General features: G+C 32.7%; 1 protein-coding gene across 3 annotated transcripts in view; it reads right to left on the reverse strand.

Annotated features, from left to right (window-relative positions):
* Positions 1-18667, reverse strand: part of LOC145293023 (phosphatidylinositol 4-phosphate 3-kinase C2 domain-containing subunit beta-like) — a 264977-nt gene that overhangs the window by 114714 nt on the left and 131596 nt on the right. The window contains exon 1 of one of the 3 annotated variants that reach the window (XM_080139310.1): positions 13490-13857. The exons of the other annotated variants lie outside the window; for them this stretch is intronic. Coding sequence (XP_079995436.1) covers positions 13490-13609 — 120 coding nt within the window. The 5' untranslated portion in view covers positions 13610-13857. Of the gene's footprint in view, positions 1-13489; positions 13858-18667 lie in introns of those variants that run through there. 3 annotated transcript variants of the gene reach the window in all.

Below are 18667 nucleotides of genomic sequence, written 5' to 3' on the forward strand. Positions count from 1 at the left end.
TATATATATATATATATATATATATAAAATAATGCTATGGCTGCATAAAAGGCCATTGGGTTCCTCATTCAATCCTGAACAACACCAAATATTTCTGTTAATTTTGTTAAAGCGAAATAAACTTTTTAATTCAAGACTGATATATGTTCTAAACAAACAGGAAAGCCGCTGCTGCTGATACTATTGATGATAACTGACAATTTAAATGTCATTTCACTAAACCCATTTAAAACTCAACAGTTAACAATTTGCCCCATTTTTCTTTGCTCTTCCAAAATAATATAAACATGTTCGAACATGTTTAACTGGATAAAAAAAAAAAAACTGTTTTAATTTGAACATTACTCACATAATAAACTTTTTTTTTTTCGGCGATTTTCTTTTTTCCATCAAAAAGACAATTTTGAAAACTAATTTTTCAAAATTATTTTAAACGGTAAGAGACGAAAACGTAAATAAAATAAATTCATATCGAATAACTTTTGAAAGTAGTTTCTTTATAGACACTAATATCATAATATATAAACACTAGACTGTAGACCACATCCAGTGCTTGAGTGGTTTTCTTCCAACCCGTCAACTTAACAAGTGGACCTTAACTATCTAATACAAATGCAGTAGATTCAAGTTAATCCGTTAAAAAGCCGGAGGCAAAACTTTTCACCATTTTAGAAGTAACCTGAGACAAACGGAATACGTCCAATACAAGTTTTGAACAAGTATGAAATCCCTCTGCTGCTGATATGTTGTTTATGGCTTGATGTACGGTCAGTTTTAAATGACACTACAAACTCGCATTAAAGGGCAAGTTCAAATACTACAAATTATTTTTTTCTATTATTCTTGTCATGAAATAAATTGTTTAAATGTAATCATATTAAATTCTTTATGCTTTTAAAACTTAAAAAGAGACAGCATTTTTAACAGAGTGGTTTGAGTAAAAATATATATATATATATACCATAGCTCCTCAACGAGACACTGCATAGCTAATTGGTCCCTCTCGTCAAAAGATTACTAATCTCTGTACTATTATTAATCACCAAACTAAAGCCAAACGTCTAAGATAAGAATTAATGAGATTATCACTTAGATGATGAACAATACTATAAAGGGATTGAAAAAAAAAGGAATGGGATCAACAAAGTAGAATTACTTGCAAATGCAGCTCAACAAGTATTTGTTGACACTGGACTTGAAGACGACCATGTTGTAATCTGCAAGAAAGCAGTTTCATAGTAATGTGTGTTAGTTATAAAAATCCTGTCATGGGCATATGTTCCTTTGTTTAAAATCACCATTTTTGTTTTCTCAACCAATAAATAACAAGAAAGGGAGATCACTCTAGAGAAGAAAAAAAACTTATAAAGGAATAGAACTCTTATATTTCAACACAAGGGAGATAACTTAATATTGATAGTGTCTTCTTATGAGTTTTATAATAAAACAAAAGTAAAACAAGTGATCATTGCAACAAATCTCTCAGAATTTAACAAAAGATTCTCATATTGATCATATAATCTGCGACCTATACTTGACCTCTGATTCATTCCGTTTGGATCTCTCCCTTCATCATCATCTTCTTTATTTTGGCCACATTAACTCTGATGCCAGTCACTCAAAGATTTGATGACTTTCTCTACCAGAAATACACTGTTTGTTTTATGAAGAACTTCAAGCAATCTAGTTAGTTTTAATATTTCTGGAAGCATGGCAGCTTTCAATATTCCAGCATCAGCTGCTTCACTAAGGGCAAGAGTCTCTGAGGCTAATTAGACTTTTTAGATGGTCAGCATATAGGATTCGTTCGATTAATCTTGCCACAAAGAAGATAAAACTATCCTGTGGATACCGATTCTTCAAACTAGCATAGATGGTATCTGAATAACATTCAGATCCGAAAGTGTCCCAAGCTAGGGAAAAGATGCAAAACATGTTCTTGATTTTAACTTTATCAGCCACTTGTTGGCTTCAAGAATAACTTCATTTTGGGAGATTTTCCAATAATTACTCTTTCTACACATATCAAATGATACATCTGGTCATGTCTGAGTGGATGCTCACATCATTTGACCTGCCAATTTCTTGAATTCTGTCTTATTCTCTTGACTTAATTATTCATTTTCCTCCATTATCTTCTTTTATTTGTCTATTGGGTGGGAGGAGGGTACAGTAGAAGCATATAGATTTTGATCTATAATAATGATCCTATTTTTTGCTTAACATTCAACCCCGAAAATTTAAATTCTCCACTTTCAAATTTTAAATATCTTTCTTATATTTGCAACCACATTTTTCTGAAATCGATTATTTTCACAGAATATAAAATCGTCTACATGTACTGCTAGAGAATCAAGTCTCCAGTGGCATTGTGCCAAAGGAACAGTGCATTGTCATATGCCCTCACCATTCCTTTTAAACAACTCATGATTAACTCATTCGTACTATGAACGAGGTGCATCATTTAATCCATAAATGCAACTTTTCAGCTTTCACATCTGTGATTCTCAGCACACAGCAGATGGTGGTTTAAGGAATACCTCGCTCTCCAACATATTGTCTTGCAAAAATGTTGAGGTAAAATCGAGTTTCCACCTGCTACATCATAACTAAGATTGTTAATAATAAAAGACGGACAACCTCACAGCTGCACGTTAGAGAACGGGTTTTTGTGATGGGAATCTTCTGCATAACCATATAAAAGACGAGTCTTCATTATCCTTTTATCATTCACAAATTTTTCTGTTATCACTAGGGCTATAGTAACAGCACATTCTTTTCATTGTTTTGACTCTCGAGTATATATCCCACACAGTAAGACACATTTACTCAACCGAGAACCACATCACTCTATATAAAAGCATATAAGATATCGATGGAAACACACTCGAAAGTCAAAACAACGAAAAGAATATGCTGTTGTCCTAACCCTAATCATCAGTAATGGAAGGTAGTGTTTCTTTTTATCTTATCTAGTTTAGAAAAGGTACTGATTTGCTTTTGAAATGTATGTCAAGAAAATGAAAGCAGTATAACTAGTGTATCATTATTGGTGAAACAAAGAAATTCACGTTTATATGTGAATGAATTCATAGAATGAAATGTGCAAGAATTATCAAAATTGTTGTTTCTCTAAGATTTGTACTTATTTAAAAAAAAAATAAAATAAAAAATAATGAAATTTCGTTCAAGGTTCTTTCTAAGTATAATGACAACAAATACTTGTCAAACTCTTCTCTTAAGTAATCAAATTTTGTCCATCCCATCCATTTTCCATCCTCTTATAGTACCGTTTCATTCCAGCTGACTTTTTTCTTAATGCTTATCCTCAAATGGTTTTTGGACTTAGTAAGTGGTGACTCACTAGTAAGGGCTATGACAACAGCATAGTCTTTTCATTGTTTGGACTCGAGTATATATCCGACACAGTTAATCAACTGAGAACCACATCACTCTATATAAAAGCATATAAGATATCAATAGAAACACACTCAAGAGTCAAAAGAATGAAAAGAATATGCTGTTGTCACGGCCCTGGTTATCACCCATTGGTTTTGATATACATTTCTGTCCCCATGTCAAGCACGCAGTCATATACTTCATGTTTTCCAATTCTCTTTTCTTTGCATCAATTACACCTTGTTCAGAACTAAGCAAAACTGCACGTTTTGTTGATAACTGTTATTTGGGAAAGTTCTCTCCGTTGATCAATATGATCCCAATCGATACAAAGATGATTTTCATTCTCTCCTTATGGTCTTATTATTTAGAAAATGGCTATATTTCCCTGATGACTTCAGTTGTGTGCTCATAACTATTCCTTTTTTAAACTCACCATGCTTTGAATTTATATTCTGCTTGGTTTTACACTTATCTTCCACTTCGTTTTTATAGCTATTAGAATTGTTATTATATTGTTCTACATCTCCCTCCTCCAAGGCGTCATTCCCCTCATTTGAAGAATTTGCATTTTCTTCATTTTTCTGATTTCACAATTCCTTGCCTACCTTTAATGAGGGTCCTGGATATGACCTTAAACTATATCCAGTGGTGAGGCCCCAGCTTGTGGGCTTTGGGGAGTGTGGAGCCACCCTTTACTTACCATTGCTCCCAGGTCCACTCTGACTCGGAGTGGTAGTACCTGTTAGGGTCTCAACTATGGGTTGAATAGAAACCGACGTGAAAACAACAAATATATTCTATTTAAAAAAATTTTCTTCAAAATCTTTGGATTCGGCATTAAATAACCCGAAAAGGGTTGATATGCCGTAAAACAAAAACAACCAACCAACCAACAACCTTTAATGAGATGGATGCATCCTGAAAAATGTTCCTTCATGTCTGATCGATACACAATGACCTTCGTTATATCAAACTTTAGCAAAACTAGGCCATCCTTTATAGTTTTGTCTTCTATAGTAAATGTGGTTAACTGTCACAAATTCTTCATTCGCGTAAGTTCTTACATTGGATCTCAAGGCGCTATGAATTCTTTCGCTTGATTTGACTTCCATGAAGTCTTTCCTTGTTGCATGTAAGGCATTTAAATTTATTCCAACCATATCACTGGTTGTTGCAAGTTCCAATGCAGGTAACTGATCATTCAAAACGAAGTTAATATTTGGTCCAAATACAAGCTCATTCGGATTATTATTCAAAATGATCCTGAAGTTAATTTTTGGTACTAACAGCCCAAACAAAAGCTATTTCTGGCTCACATTTTTCATCATCCTCAGCAATTATTAGATTGTGACATTCTACAGTATCATTGCTGAATGGACTTTCTGCAGCTGTTTTGCATGTTTCAATATTTAACTTTTGTTCATGCCATTAACCCTTATTATTAAACACTTCTCTATTGTTACTTAGGAGCTCCAAAATAAAATATCAACATGAAAAATATCTTGCAAATAATTTCTTTGCTCTTTTTCGTGGCAGAGTACATAGTGGATGTATCTATTGGATGCAGAATCTAGCATTGGTTATGTTGATGTTCCTTTAAATCCAGACAGTATCATTAAACCTGCTACCAAGAGCCAATCCTACAATTGATTAAAGAAGGGGTGGGGGTGGGGGGGTCTTCTAAATCTTTGGTAAACTGAACAAGAATCATAAGCATCTTTGATCTGATTCAGAAATTCCTTATGAAATGCCTTACTGCCTTTAATCAAAGCTATTAATTTCTCTTTAGATGCATGAACAAACTATGTAATTTCTCAGCTTTTCTCCCTTTTCCCACTCTAGAACATTCTTTTAAAGTCTCACAATGTAATACTATGCTTGGTGCATTTTTAACTTCTAAAAGCATACTATGTACTTAGTGGGAAATTATGATGTCCAGAAGTCATGATTTTTTGATTTAATAAATCTGATAAAAATGCAACAGCTGCAGTATTTCTGCAGTTTCCATTGAGTAATGTGTTCATTGATTTTCCATTGATTAATGTGTTCTGTAGATGGAAATTTCCAAGAAAGAAACTCTATTCATGGAAATTGTGTTTGATCTTGTGTACACATAGGAAGAAAAAAATGTTCTTTGCAGTGGTTGTAGCTAGACGAGTTCTTATTGTGAAAGGTTTGAAGGGAGGAACCAGACCATGGGAGTTTTATTGAGCATGTAGTATGGAAATAATGCTAGAGTAGAAAAAGTCTAGCAATGTCTCTTCTGTAAGAAAAGGGATGTAGAGAAGAAGAGATTACTAAAGCCAGGAAGGAGTGCTTTAAATGCCACCTACCCAGATGTGCCAAATTGTGCATCATCTTAGGACATACATAAAAAATTACATAAAAAAATGACATACTTTCTGAAGTGGTAGAATGATCAAACGATTTTTTCAGCAACTTTTAAGTAAAAATCGAAATATTTTTTACAAGGAATAAACATAGCATTATTGTATTGAAAATTTGATAATTTCACTTTTTTTGTTTTTCTTTAAAACGAAACTTCAAAATAAAACTTGGCAAACATATAATCAATATCTAATCAACAGAAAAAAAGAAAAAAAGCTGTCTGCCTCCTCCCCTCATTGTGGTAATACGTATGTGCAGTAGGGTTCTTAGTGAAAGTAATGAATGATTTTGATTTCAAATGTGGTGATATGTGCATGTATGTATTGAATGCAATGTTTCGGTGGTGGTGATGAACATAATGAGCTTGGATTTGAGAAAAATATTGTGACAAGTCATGACAAATCTTGGTTCATCTTATTGGCAATTGCAGACACATATGAGGCAAGATTCCATTGGTAAATCAGTTTAGAGAGAGGATAGACAAAAATGTAGAAAGAGAAAGGGAGTTAATATGATTTTGTTATCCGGGCAACACCGGGTAGCCCTGCTAGTATAATAAATGAAACAATTGCAACAACTTTTTGTTTTCAATTTGAGTTTCAATCTATTAATATTAAAACTATTTTAAAACCATCACAGAATAATGTGTCTGCTTATAAAATACATAATATCAAAAACATCTTTTATACAAAAAGACAAAAAAACAATTTTTAGACATGTTTTACAGACAAAACAAAATGGTCTCCTTCATAATTTGATTTTAAATATTATTTCAAATGTTAATTTTACACACACACAAAATGCTATTTCAAAACCAAACTTGAAAGACCAAAAGTCGCTTCAACCCTAATCTTGGGCACAATCAACCAATTATTATAATGCTTAAAAACAGAGTTTTTTTTTTTTTTTTTTTAGTATTAATTGGAAAAGATTTTTCATGACAGACAAGAAAAAAATGGCACTTCTAAAAAGTGCAAGTGCAAAAAGTTGCTCACGATTATTTATTACAAATAAATGAAAAACAAAAACGATTATTTGAGAATTAAAATGTTTTTTGAAACCGGATGGATTATCAACCAATCAAATTCAATGGTGAGATAATCCTAATCTTCTCAATTGTAATAATCTCTACATTACTTTGTAAATCTATTCATGCACTAAAATGATTTAGTACGAAACTATATTGTGCACCTTTTGACTTAATACAAATCTGAGCCACCTTTACCTGCCCCCCTCATATTGTCTGCATTTTTTTTTTTTTTTTTTTTTTTTTAAACCAAGTATTAATTTTTTTTAAACAGGATTTTTTAAAAAAATTATTATTCTGATACAGTTTGACTATTAAATTATTAATTGAACCAAATTATAAAACTGCACCTAAATTTGTTAATGTTGTTTTAACCTATTAAGGGAGGGGCTGTTGTGAAGTGGATAACAATTTGATTGATAACCGCAGCGAATCTAGTCTGTTGCATAGATGTTGGCAACCTTCATGTGATTCCTCTTGTAGATGCCCGATTTTAAAATAGAATCGAGGAAACCAATGATAACAATGGAATCGAGCTAGTCAAAAAAGTAATATTCTACCAATTCATGTTTTAACTTCTATTTCTAAAATGATTGGATGGAGAAAGTTTCCAAAACTTTGAATGTTTTAATTAAATGAGGATTTACAGGTGAAACAAAATGGATCTCATTCATAGTTTGAATTGACTTTCCATTTGACAGTTTAAAGACTTCCAAATTACTTTCGAAATGTCATAAAATGCTCTTCTTTCAAATATTAACAAAATTTTAAAATGGCTAACTTGTTTACAAAAAAAAAAAAAAAATGCATTTTAGTGTATTTAATTTTGCAACTAAATTATTTTTTTAAATCAGATTTTTAAAAGTTTGTTTTTTAATAGCTAATGCTATTACATTTTTCTGTTCAACAAATTATCAATTACTAGCAAATAAAAGAGATGACAATGTGCAAGTCACATAGTGGCGAAAAAGACAGACAAAAAAAAATGTTAACATTTTATTAATATAGAGATTAGCAAGCAACTCCGGCATTGCCCAAGAATGAATAATGACCCCTGTGTATTCCCACTCCCCAGCCATTTTGATTTCTTTTTTTTTTTTTTTTTAATGTATATAATTTTCGAAATTTGGAGATTAGTATAAAAAAATTTGCATTATTCGAACTGCCTCTTTTTTTTTTTTTTTTTTTTTTTGAGGGGGAGGGTCACATAAAATAATAACCAAATGAGAATTACCCAAATAAAATGATTTTCAAGTCATAAGATCTCACAATATTATTGTCCCCTCTCCTGACCCAATTACAAAATTAATATCACCATTAAATTCCTTATAAAATTTTACTCAAGAAAAGTAGCTGGATCTTGATATAGGGACTTGTTTTAAATTGTCTCCCTAGACGGAAAAGATCAGATTTGGATAAGTGAAAAGCTTCAAATAATAAATCAATTTTTTAATTAAATTATTTTATTGTGTGTTATATACCTTCAATTTTTTTCTTGCTGTTAATCCATTTTAATCTGTCCGCTAATCCTAATCTGTAAGTTGCATCAACTGGTGACACAAAAGATGCTAGAATTAGGGCCTAGATTTATAGGGGCATACTAAGTGGAGAGTTGTGCAGCGAGATGCTTGTTCACATTATATTTAAACTTCTGCATGTCAGATAAATAGGGAGCAAGGAGGAAATTCCAAAGACAAACAGTTAGAGGAAAAGGCCTTTTGGTATCTGAACTTCTACATCGAATGGGATTTTGCTGTTTGTCGGGTTAGTCAGGTGTATTTATGTTGAGGGAGTACAAATGCAACAAGTTCGTCAGAATCACATTCCATTGTAGTACTTGTAAAACAACTATAGGAATGCAACATTGTCGTGATGTGACAGAGGCTGAAGATTGGTATGCAGTGTGGAATCTATTAGGTTAGAGACTCTTTTTTTACCTTATCTAAGAAGAGGTTAGTGGTTGATGCAACAATACTTTATGCATGAGTGTATGGTGGCTTTAGAGATATATAGGATATTAGCAAGTGTGAGAAGTTTTCTAGCCCGGTAATGAGAGCCCACCTTCTTTGCAGCAGACTTGGCAGTATGTTCTATGTATTTATTGCAATTCATGCTACCTGTGAATATTAAGCCAAAGAGTTTTCATGTTGGATTCTCAGGTAAAATGCTATCAGGCATGGCAATTAGTGGTTGGTAAGGTTTCTTACAATTGTTAAGGGAAAGAAATTTTGTCTTAGTAGTATTAAATGCAACCGTCAATCTTTGGTTCCATCCTATTATAAACTGGGAGGGGGGTCATTTTGTAAGGATTCATCCATTGTTTTGGATATGTGCATGTTCAAGTTGCCCTCATATCGAGAATAGAGCGTTGTGTAATCAGCAAATATACTCGTCGATGGATCCATGAAATACAGAAAATTCAAAAGTTTTATTAAATGAATTTAGTTTAGAATATATGTTTATAGTAAAATAGATTGAAATTTTCATTTCAACCTGTTATTTTTTTGTTGTTGTTTTTTTTGTTTTTTTTTGTGCTAGGGACGTTCCAAAAATAATGCCTCCTATTTTTTTTTATTCTGACTGAATGGATCAGAGGGGATTGCAAATTACATTGTTATGATGAGTGAACTTATGCCTTCATGACCTGAAAGTTTCATTTCTGTTGCAGATATTGACGGTGTGAGACTAAGAAAGCAACCCCTGTCATGGATGTGCGCCAGAAGGAAAGATGCACCATTGAATTCCTGGAAATATTGCATTAGGAATGGGGGTTGCTATGTAGAAAAATAAATTCTGGAGCACAAAAGGTCACTTGTTTTAATGGTACCACTCTCGTCTTCATAGCTTTTCAACTTTTTGAATAAAAAAAAGGGAGGCTTTACTCAGAAACTGGTTGGTTGTTTTACTTTTATGGCACTTTTTTCATATTATGTAATGCAGAATTCAGGCATTCTGGTGAAAGGTTTCAGTCTTTAAGTTCTTAATATTTTAAAATATTTGATAGATTCTGTTTTGTATACAAATGGTTTAACTTCTCGAAATTAGGCCACAAAGAATATTTAATTTTGGAAAGATGAAAACTCCGGGTCCAATTTACTGCCAATAAAGTGAAAGGAAAAGAAACAAATATTTCATGCAAAAAAAAAAAAAAAAAAAAAAAAAACATTTTTTTTCATATTATTTGGATTCTTCGGACTACTGTTCTCATCTTGAGTGTCATTTTCACAACGTTTCGGTCGATGTAACCTCCAACCTTTTTCAGGTGTATCTTGATGAACCCGTGGTTAGAGTACTTGGAAAAAATCAATTGTAAAAGCGATATTCTCCTGAAGGTTGAAGGTTCAATTCTCAGTGTAAGCAACTGAAAAAATACAACTGTGAATTACTCTATCCATTCCTGACTGACAGAATGAGAGCATGCTACCCCTATGAAATAAGTAAAAGGTTCCGTTCAAAATTACATCCAGATTTCTGAGTTCAACAGAAAACATTCCCAAATTCGATAAGATACACCTGAAGAAGGTCGGAGGTTAAAGAGGCAATCTCTCTCTAAATGCTCACGAAAACATTAAGAAATTTTAAAGGATAGTTGAATCAACATACAGTGAGAGAGATCGAGAGAAATACACAGGTAACAAAGTAAGATATTTGTTCAGTTACTCACAATTATAGTTAATTAGAAATATAAATTATAAAATGCATAATTAAGCAACGTTGAGCCTGGTCAGTACTAAAATTAGGTGACCATTTGGGAATTCCAGGTGCTATATGAGCTCTTCGATTCAATCGATGCTGATTCGGGAGAGGTGTAGTTGGAGATTGCACAACTCTTGCCTCACAGATGCAGCTACCCTTACAGGGAGTATTCATTGTTTCTTGAGACTAAATGGAGGCATCGATAGTTAATTAGAATTAAAATGGATTTTTTTCAAACATAACTCAATCCCCAAAATGAGGAATATTTTAATATGTATTATGTGTCATTAAAATATATACATTTAAAAAAAAAAAAAAAAAAAGAAAAAAAGAAGCTTTTGGGGAAACAAATGTTCATGAACTCAGTTTTGATAAAAGACTTAAAAGAGATTAAACACTAAAACTCCTTATTAAGCAGTGAAATAAATTTGGTCAAGCGGAACTAATTCTATTAGTATTTCATTTCGTAATCAATATATAAACTCAGGATGTGTGTGCGTGCGCACACAGTTCCAAATTTTCTGGATTGAAGTTTCAAGCTTGGCAAAATAAATAATGAAATAAAAGCGTCCGTTTAAAACTATATCCAACAAGGATTTGTTATCCATTCGTACGCCCCATGCTAAGACTCTACCATTTCTACTCTCATCCAAAACACAACTTTTGGAAAATGTTAGCATCATCCTGAAAAAAGTTTTTTTAAAAGGATGTTTTTTTGTTTTTTTTTTTCAAAATAAAAATGTTCCTCACATCATCTGGTGCTGGTGTGATTGCAAGAGTTAGGAGTGGATAGATTAAGTTCAGGAAACTTCTGTCATTACTAACCAGCAGAGCATTACTATTGCTGACCACGAGAAGAATCTGAGGCATATGTACAAAGTGTGATGATGTATGGATTGAAAACTGATCAGTGGGGATTGAGGATATCTGTTGCATGGAGAGAAATTATATGAGAATGATATAATAGATGTCTAATGAAAATCTTAAAGGCAAGCTTAGATCTGATGACCTCAGTGGAAGATTAAATCTGAACAGTATAGAGAGGTGTGCAGAACAGGAGTATCGGTTTAGTCACATTGAAATAATGGGTGAGAGTTTTGGGTCAGTAGATGTAGAGCAGTTGAGGTAGCAGGGTCAGTTGGTAAGGTAAGAGCAAGGAAACTATGGGAGGAAGTGAGAAAGATGGATTTAAGGGAGAGATAAATAAAGTCTTGATCAGGGATAGGTTAGTTTGGAAATCAATTTCTAAAATTCATTCAACCTATATCAGCATGCAAAACAGATGTTAAACCGAATATGATGCTGCTGCTGATGATGATGATGATGATACACCAGTGAAATGGACTCAACCATGTTTGTAACATCCTCAAAAGATTGTTATTCTAATTTCGATATAGTTTTTTAGCTTTTTTTAAAACAGACTTGATAGGAACAAGTGAAGCATGCATGGTCCCCTGTGAGTGCACAGTGAACGAGACATAAAAGAAAATGACTAAGTTCAGCTATTGCTGTCCCCCACTCCATTTAGCCCCCAAAATTCCCAGGGAACGTCAAATCCTGGTGAAAATGAACAAACAGTGCAGTTTTAGGCCTTAATATATGTAAATTTCAGTTCTGCACCATGCAAAAACATAAATGACCATCATTTGCGCCCACCCCATTTAACCCCAAAAGTCCCCAAGGCATTAACATATTTAAATTTGAATTCAGCACCATGCAAAACTGCTAAATAGACATACACAGAAAATTTTGGACAAATATGGTAAAATAGTTCCAAAAATGGAGTGTTTTTATTAGCGCTTAAAAAGAGCCTCTGGGGCACACCCAAGAGTTATCGCAAAGTATAGACAAACAAAATTACATAGAAATCATTCATTACAACTTTTCAGAAAGTTTTATAAAAATCCAACGCATCAATTTTATTTTAATAAGCACAAAAATGTCAATTTTAGCCATTTTAACCCGAAAGGAGGGCAGCCGGAGTTTTCCCGGAAAATCTGTCTGTTCTGTTACTTTTTTACTCATATCATGTTTAATGTTTGTACAAAATTTCAAAAAATTCCAAAGCGTAGTTATTAAGAAAAGTGCGACAACAGTGAATTTACAAGCCCTTTTGTGGGGGGGGGGGGGATAAAAAATAATTTATCCATTTTTTTTATTCAGTTTAAAAATGTATAATTTCTATTGTATCAAATGGTAAAATATGTTAAAGTTCAAACTGAATGTTCATTGCATAGTTTATAGATGTTGGTCTTAAAATTAATTTCTAATGAAATACAGGAATCTATTTGGGTTATTTGTATCATTCAGACTATTATCCTCATCTTGGTTGTTATTTTCTTAATTTTTCAGACTACTCTGACCTTCACATCTTTTCAAAATATATAGGTTCCAGAGTTTGATAGAGGCAATAAACTTTAAACTGACAACTCTCTTTTTTTTTTTAACTACAGATTTAGCAACTATCGGTTGTAAATAACAAAAAGAAATCTTTGGAATAAACCACATATTTGTATAATGAAAATTTTTTTTTTTTTTTGTGATTTATTTAAAGTTCGCCATCTCAAAAAAAAAAAAAAAAAAAAAAAAAAAAAAAAAAAAGATACCCTATATACTCCAAAATATTTCTACAACTAGTGCGACATGTGAAAATTCCACGTTTGCTTCCTCCTTCTATCAATACAATTTATTTATATGGTGCCTGTGTTCACATTCAACAACCATAAAAATCTGTTTTACATGATTTTATTTAGAGTTTGGGAGTAGGGATGCACAGGGGTCCTTATTGATTCCCAGAAAAAGTTGAGTATGCCTAGAAGGGTTAAAGACTATGAATTTAAGAGAAATTTATTTTTATTAATGTTAGTCTACATATAGCCCATCCTAATCAATGCCGAGTACGTCCTTGAGTCACATCTCGAAAAATGAATATTATGAAGTGATGAAAATGATGGACATAGAAATCAAACGACCCACCTGTAATGCATTATTATCCAAAATAAGAGAGCAATTAGTAGCAGTCCTAGGAGGATTACGAGCAGATTTGAAATAAGCCAATGTTTCTTCTCGATCATTATATTGAATCGCAATGACCATTCTTCTTGGCTGAATATTTTGTTACTGCGACTGTACAATCATACTTGCGTGGTTGAAGATACAGGACGACATCATTTTCAACAAAATTGCATTGGCCAATGAGCAAGCGAGAGAGAGAGAGAGAGAGATAGAAAGAGAGAGAGAGAGATAGAAAGAGAGAGAGAGAGAGAGAGAGAGAGAGACGAAACCTATATTGGATTTGAATTACAATAAAACCGGAAGCATCAAAGAAAGCCATCCAAAATGTCAAAGAGAAAAGGAGATAGAGAGAGAAGAGAGATTCAACTAACAACTTAATTACACCATTTGTATAAGCCCCCTCCATCCTAATTGAGTAGGACAGTAACCTATCAAATAGAATGATGTACGATTCTACAAGACAACTTCCTTTTCACTCAGCAAAAAAAAAAAAAAAAATTCAAACTCATTTTTAAATCCTTAATTTATGATTTGTTTTTTTCAAGAACTTAAAGAAAAAGTTCAAGTAAAAGTAAAATATTCCTACTAAAACTTCGTACCATTTTTCAAATGAAATTAAATTCAGAGAAAAAAAAAAAAAACGGGTTTGTATTACTGTACTCATAGATTCGAAAAAGTTGTCAAAAAACAAATATATAACAAATAAATGTTATCAAAGGCAAGATAAGTTACTTTTCTACCAAACTGGATATATTTTTCGTGTTTTTATTCAATGTAACATGTTTATTCAGTTCGAAAACCATACAGTGTTTACCGATGTATTGGAACATTCAAGATGGCGTCTGATTCTCTCTTTAACACGGTAAGTTTGGGAAAAGGTGTTATAAATACAAAACCGGATAAAATACTGTTAAAAACTCGCTCAATATATGTTACGTGACGTAGGTTGACATATATTCGGCGGGTTTTTAATAGTATTTTGTCTAGTTTTTTATTTATAACACCTTTTCCCAAACTTACCGTGCTAAAGAGGGTGTGAGACGCCATCTTGAATTTTCCAATACATCGGCAAACACTGTATGTTTTTCGAGCTGAATAAATATGTTACATTGAATAAAAACACAAAAAATATATCCAGTTTGGCAGAAAAGTAACTTATCTTGCCTTTGATAACATTTATTTGTTATATATTTGTTTTTTTACAACTTTTTCGAATCTATGTGTACAGTAATACAAACCCCAAAAAACCACAAAAAAACCAAAAAACAGAATTTATACAAATCATAAGTAACTTGACTAAAATTCAATCTTTAAAATGGAAACTAATGCTAGTATGGAACATCTAAATAGCACACACACACACACATCAGCCACATTTTCCAAGTCAGACCTAAATAGCAATAATTCTGACATATCTACTTTATCTGTTAGACTATTTTTTTTTTGTTTTGTTAATTTTCTTCACCATGTTTTTTGCATGGCGTTTATTTCCTTTATTTTTCTCCAGCTACAACTTCAACCGACTAAGAGTAATGTTAAACTTGATACATTGTTTTATTCTTCTGATCAGAAACGTGAGCTTAGACCCTTCATAAACATTAAATGTTTAACGAATTATGTGTTTAAAATGAATATTAAAATGGCCTTCGAATTCGTTACTTATGAACGCTTTACAGACGCCATCTTGAAATACGATGTTCAATGTCTTTGTTTTCATTTAACTAATACAAAGCTATGTTTGTAAATCTGTTAGATAGGGATAATTTGGATTATTCAGACTACCAAAGTAGTCTAAAGATGAGAACAGTAATCCAAATAATACAAATACAAACTTTTTTTTTTTTTAAGCCTCATAACTCGCTTTTCTTATTTTATCCTTTAATCCTCACATTCCATGAACGATGTTTCTGACAAAGAAAGAATTGCTATTTTCTGAGTCCGAATCTATCCACCTAACACTTATCGGTGCTAGTGCAGAGAGTGATCCTCGCTATTTTTTAAATCATATTTCCAAGTTTAATTAAAGTTTATGATATGTTTTTTTTTTATTCAATTGTAAGTTTGAAGTATAGAATAGGTACAAAACACCCTCCCCTCCCCATGTTAAGAATGGATTTTTAAATAATAACGTTATTATTTACGTCCGGATCAGTCTCTGCACTAGTACCCACTTATTAGCTAATTTTTGATCTTGAAATGGTATTTTGTTGTAGTTCCTTACATCAAGTGGCTTCATGCCTTGTTTACACAATGTGAAACTAAAATAAAAGTATACTTTTGTTTAAAGGTTTCTGTTAGGACGACACAAAAAGTACAATATAAAAGGAGTAACTCTTTACCTTTTAGGAAAAAGTTGCCTCCCTTGTCTCAGTCCGAGACTTTAAATTCTCGGAACTTCTCATGAGACTAACGACCGGAAGACAGAGTGGGTCAAAGCAGAATGGTTTTTAAAATGGAGGAATAAACATCATTCCCGTCTGTTTTCAGCCATAATACTCAGACTATTAACCTTCTTATGTGTTATGTTTTATTTGTCGTATGTGTGTGTCTTCACAATAAATGTGTATAACTAAGCAACCGTGAATAATTATCTCTATTGTTCCTAATTGTCCATGTGCTATTTCCTTCACCATATGCTACACACACACGAAAGCTGAACTATCTGCGATAAGATGTTTTATGTTATATTAATGACTAGCGGGGGTGCCCGGCGTTGCCTGGGTGTTTGTAGGTGTAAAGGAAATTTAAAAAAAAGTTTTTGTAGGCAGGTAGGCTCGAACTCGAATCCTTGAGACGAAGGCAGAAAAAAAGCGTGATAACTTACCTCGATGCTATGAATGGATGAAATTAAATGATTAAAAAGTTAAGTGACAGGTGCGTGAATTAAATGAGGTCAAACACCACGCCATAGCAGAAAGAAATCCTGCACTTAACTTTGGCTGCAAGGCAGTTTATTTTCGTTTTGTTTCCCCAAGATGTTGGGGAAAACCAGCTACCCATAAAAAGGGGAGTGTCCTTATGAATAGCAATTGCCCGATATAAGGAATTTCTCCTGCATTGATTAAAGCTCATCGCTTTTCTGGACGTCTCGCCACAAAAGGCCGAGAACACGATTTCACTTTCGCAGTTTCGCTTTTTTTTTTTAACACAGAAAAGCCAAAGAAACACACAGAGAGTAAAAAATATTGCGAAAATAGCATGTAAAAGTCGCCCAAATTAAAGATACATGCGACCCCCTTTCGTAAATCAGAGATATTATAATCTAGGTAGCATATAAAAAGTATGCTTTTCGAATTATAATAGTTCTATCTGTTTTCTAGCTGATCGAGTCAACTGACTCTCAGATAATAGCCAAAACTTTGTTTTGTGTTTTCTCTGAATTGTGACTCCCATGGTTGAAACTCTGTAAGTAACTTTGCATTTCCATGAATTCACACCTTTTTCCAAACAAAATACGCATGTTCTGTGATGTAGCATTAGGATCCATTTCTGCTATTGTATACCTTCATATATTACACTTCTTTAACCATTCTTTTTATGCCTAGTTTCCAACCACTAAATGTGAATAAACATAAGCCTTAAATGTTAACAAACTGTTCTCTAATATCTTTCTAATATCAGATATGTGGATCGTATTTGTCAACACTTACAAAAAAAAAAAAAAAAAAAAAAAAACACGCACAAAAGTTTGCCGTGTGATTAGAGAAAGATATATTCCGAACACGCGTGCAATTAAAACGTGAGTATCAAATATTGCCATCAAACGGAAATTCATTGTTAAAATTCAGTTTGGTAGCCAACTTTTTTTTTTTGCTTCTCGGTTTAATAGTTTCACCAGGACGTCATTAATTATTATTATCTAACCAAAAACGTTCAGCTTTTTAGATAAAAGAACATTTTCCTTTCCATTAGCGAAGACGAGATTTGTTATTTCACTTTAAAATAAAAATAAATAAGAAAAAAAATAAACTCCGCTATTTTCTCTGATGGATTTCAACATCATCTACAATTAAATGGACCATTAAAATAGCAACACAGGAAGTCGTATTTGCTTGCAAATAATTAAAAAAAATAAATAAATAAAAAATAAAGAGGGGGAGAAGGGAGCTAACGGATTTGTAACTTTGGCCAGCCGACAGACACCTGACTCGAAATCTAAAGAATCTGACGAAGTGTTAGGTGAAGAGAAAGGGGAGAAAAATGAGAAATCTTTAAAACAGGTGCACGTTTGCAAATTGGCTGACATGTGATAAATATTAAGCAATGTTGGAAAGGATGAGGCGGGAAAATAGACTGAGTCTACTTGTCCAGTTGTTGAACTTCCAACATTTTTCAATCCCCTTTTTTTTTCGGGGGGGGGGGGGGCAGTGCTGAGGATTTAGTTATAAAAAAAAATCAATAGATCTTGTCAAATAAACACTTGATGCAATAAAAAAAAAAATAAATAAAATATTGGGCGGTAAACACATTTGAAGCCAATGAAGATTCTTGGTATTTGTTTACACTATACGAGGCAGTTTTCAGTGGGAATCTCAGATTAACTGGTATGATTATAATTCTGTGTAGAGTGCGCGCGCGCACACACATACAGGATAGAATAATAAAAAAAAACTCAGTTTAAACTCAGCTTATCAAATGTCCATTGCTTTATTATCAACTAGTAAGACTAGTGTCCCGGCGTTACCCGGGAAAATTGAAGAAACTAAAAATCACAACCTTCTAAAGTAAATTGAATAAAAGACTATTTTCACTCAGAGTGCTAAACATTTAATCAGGATAAAAAAAAAAAAAGTTTGGGGTAGGGGTGGAGGATTTATTTTTAACTTATAACAAACAAATAAAATTTCACACTTGTTTATGTATGAACCGAAATGCATTATAGTGAAATTTGTGTTTCTGAAACCAAGGATATTGAAAACAATTATTGCTACACAGTTTATCTAAGAATAAATGCTGTAACGGTTCCTTCACTTACCTTATGACTAATCAAAAATAAAATATCGATCAGGATTAAATATAAAAATCGATCAAAAAATATTCTTTTTTACAGTACAGACTAGTATTTGCCACACATGACTAGTGAAACAGATTTTGTTATTTGTAGTCAAAAAAACTGTTCATCACAAAGCTATGAGAAGG

Source organism: Euprymna scolopes, chromosome 14, assembly GCF_053919585.1.
Source record: "Euprymna scolopes isolate OS-2025 chromosome 14, ASM5391958v1, whole genome shotgun sequence".
Lineage (NCBI taxonomy): Eukaryota > Metazoa > Mollusca > Cephalopoda > Sepiida > Sepiolidae > Euprymna > Euprymna scolopes.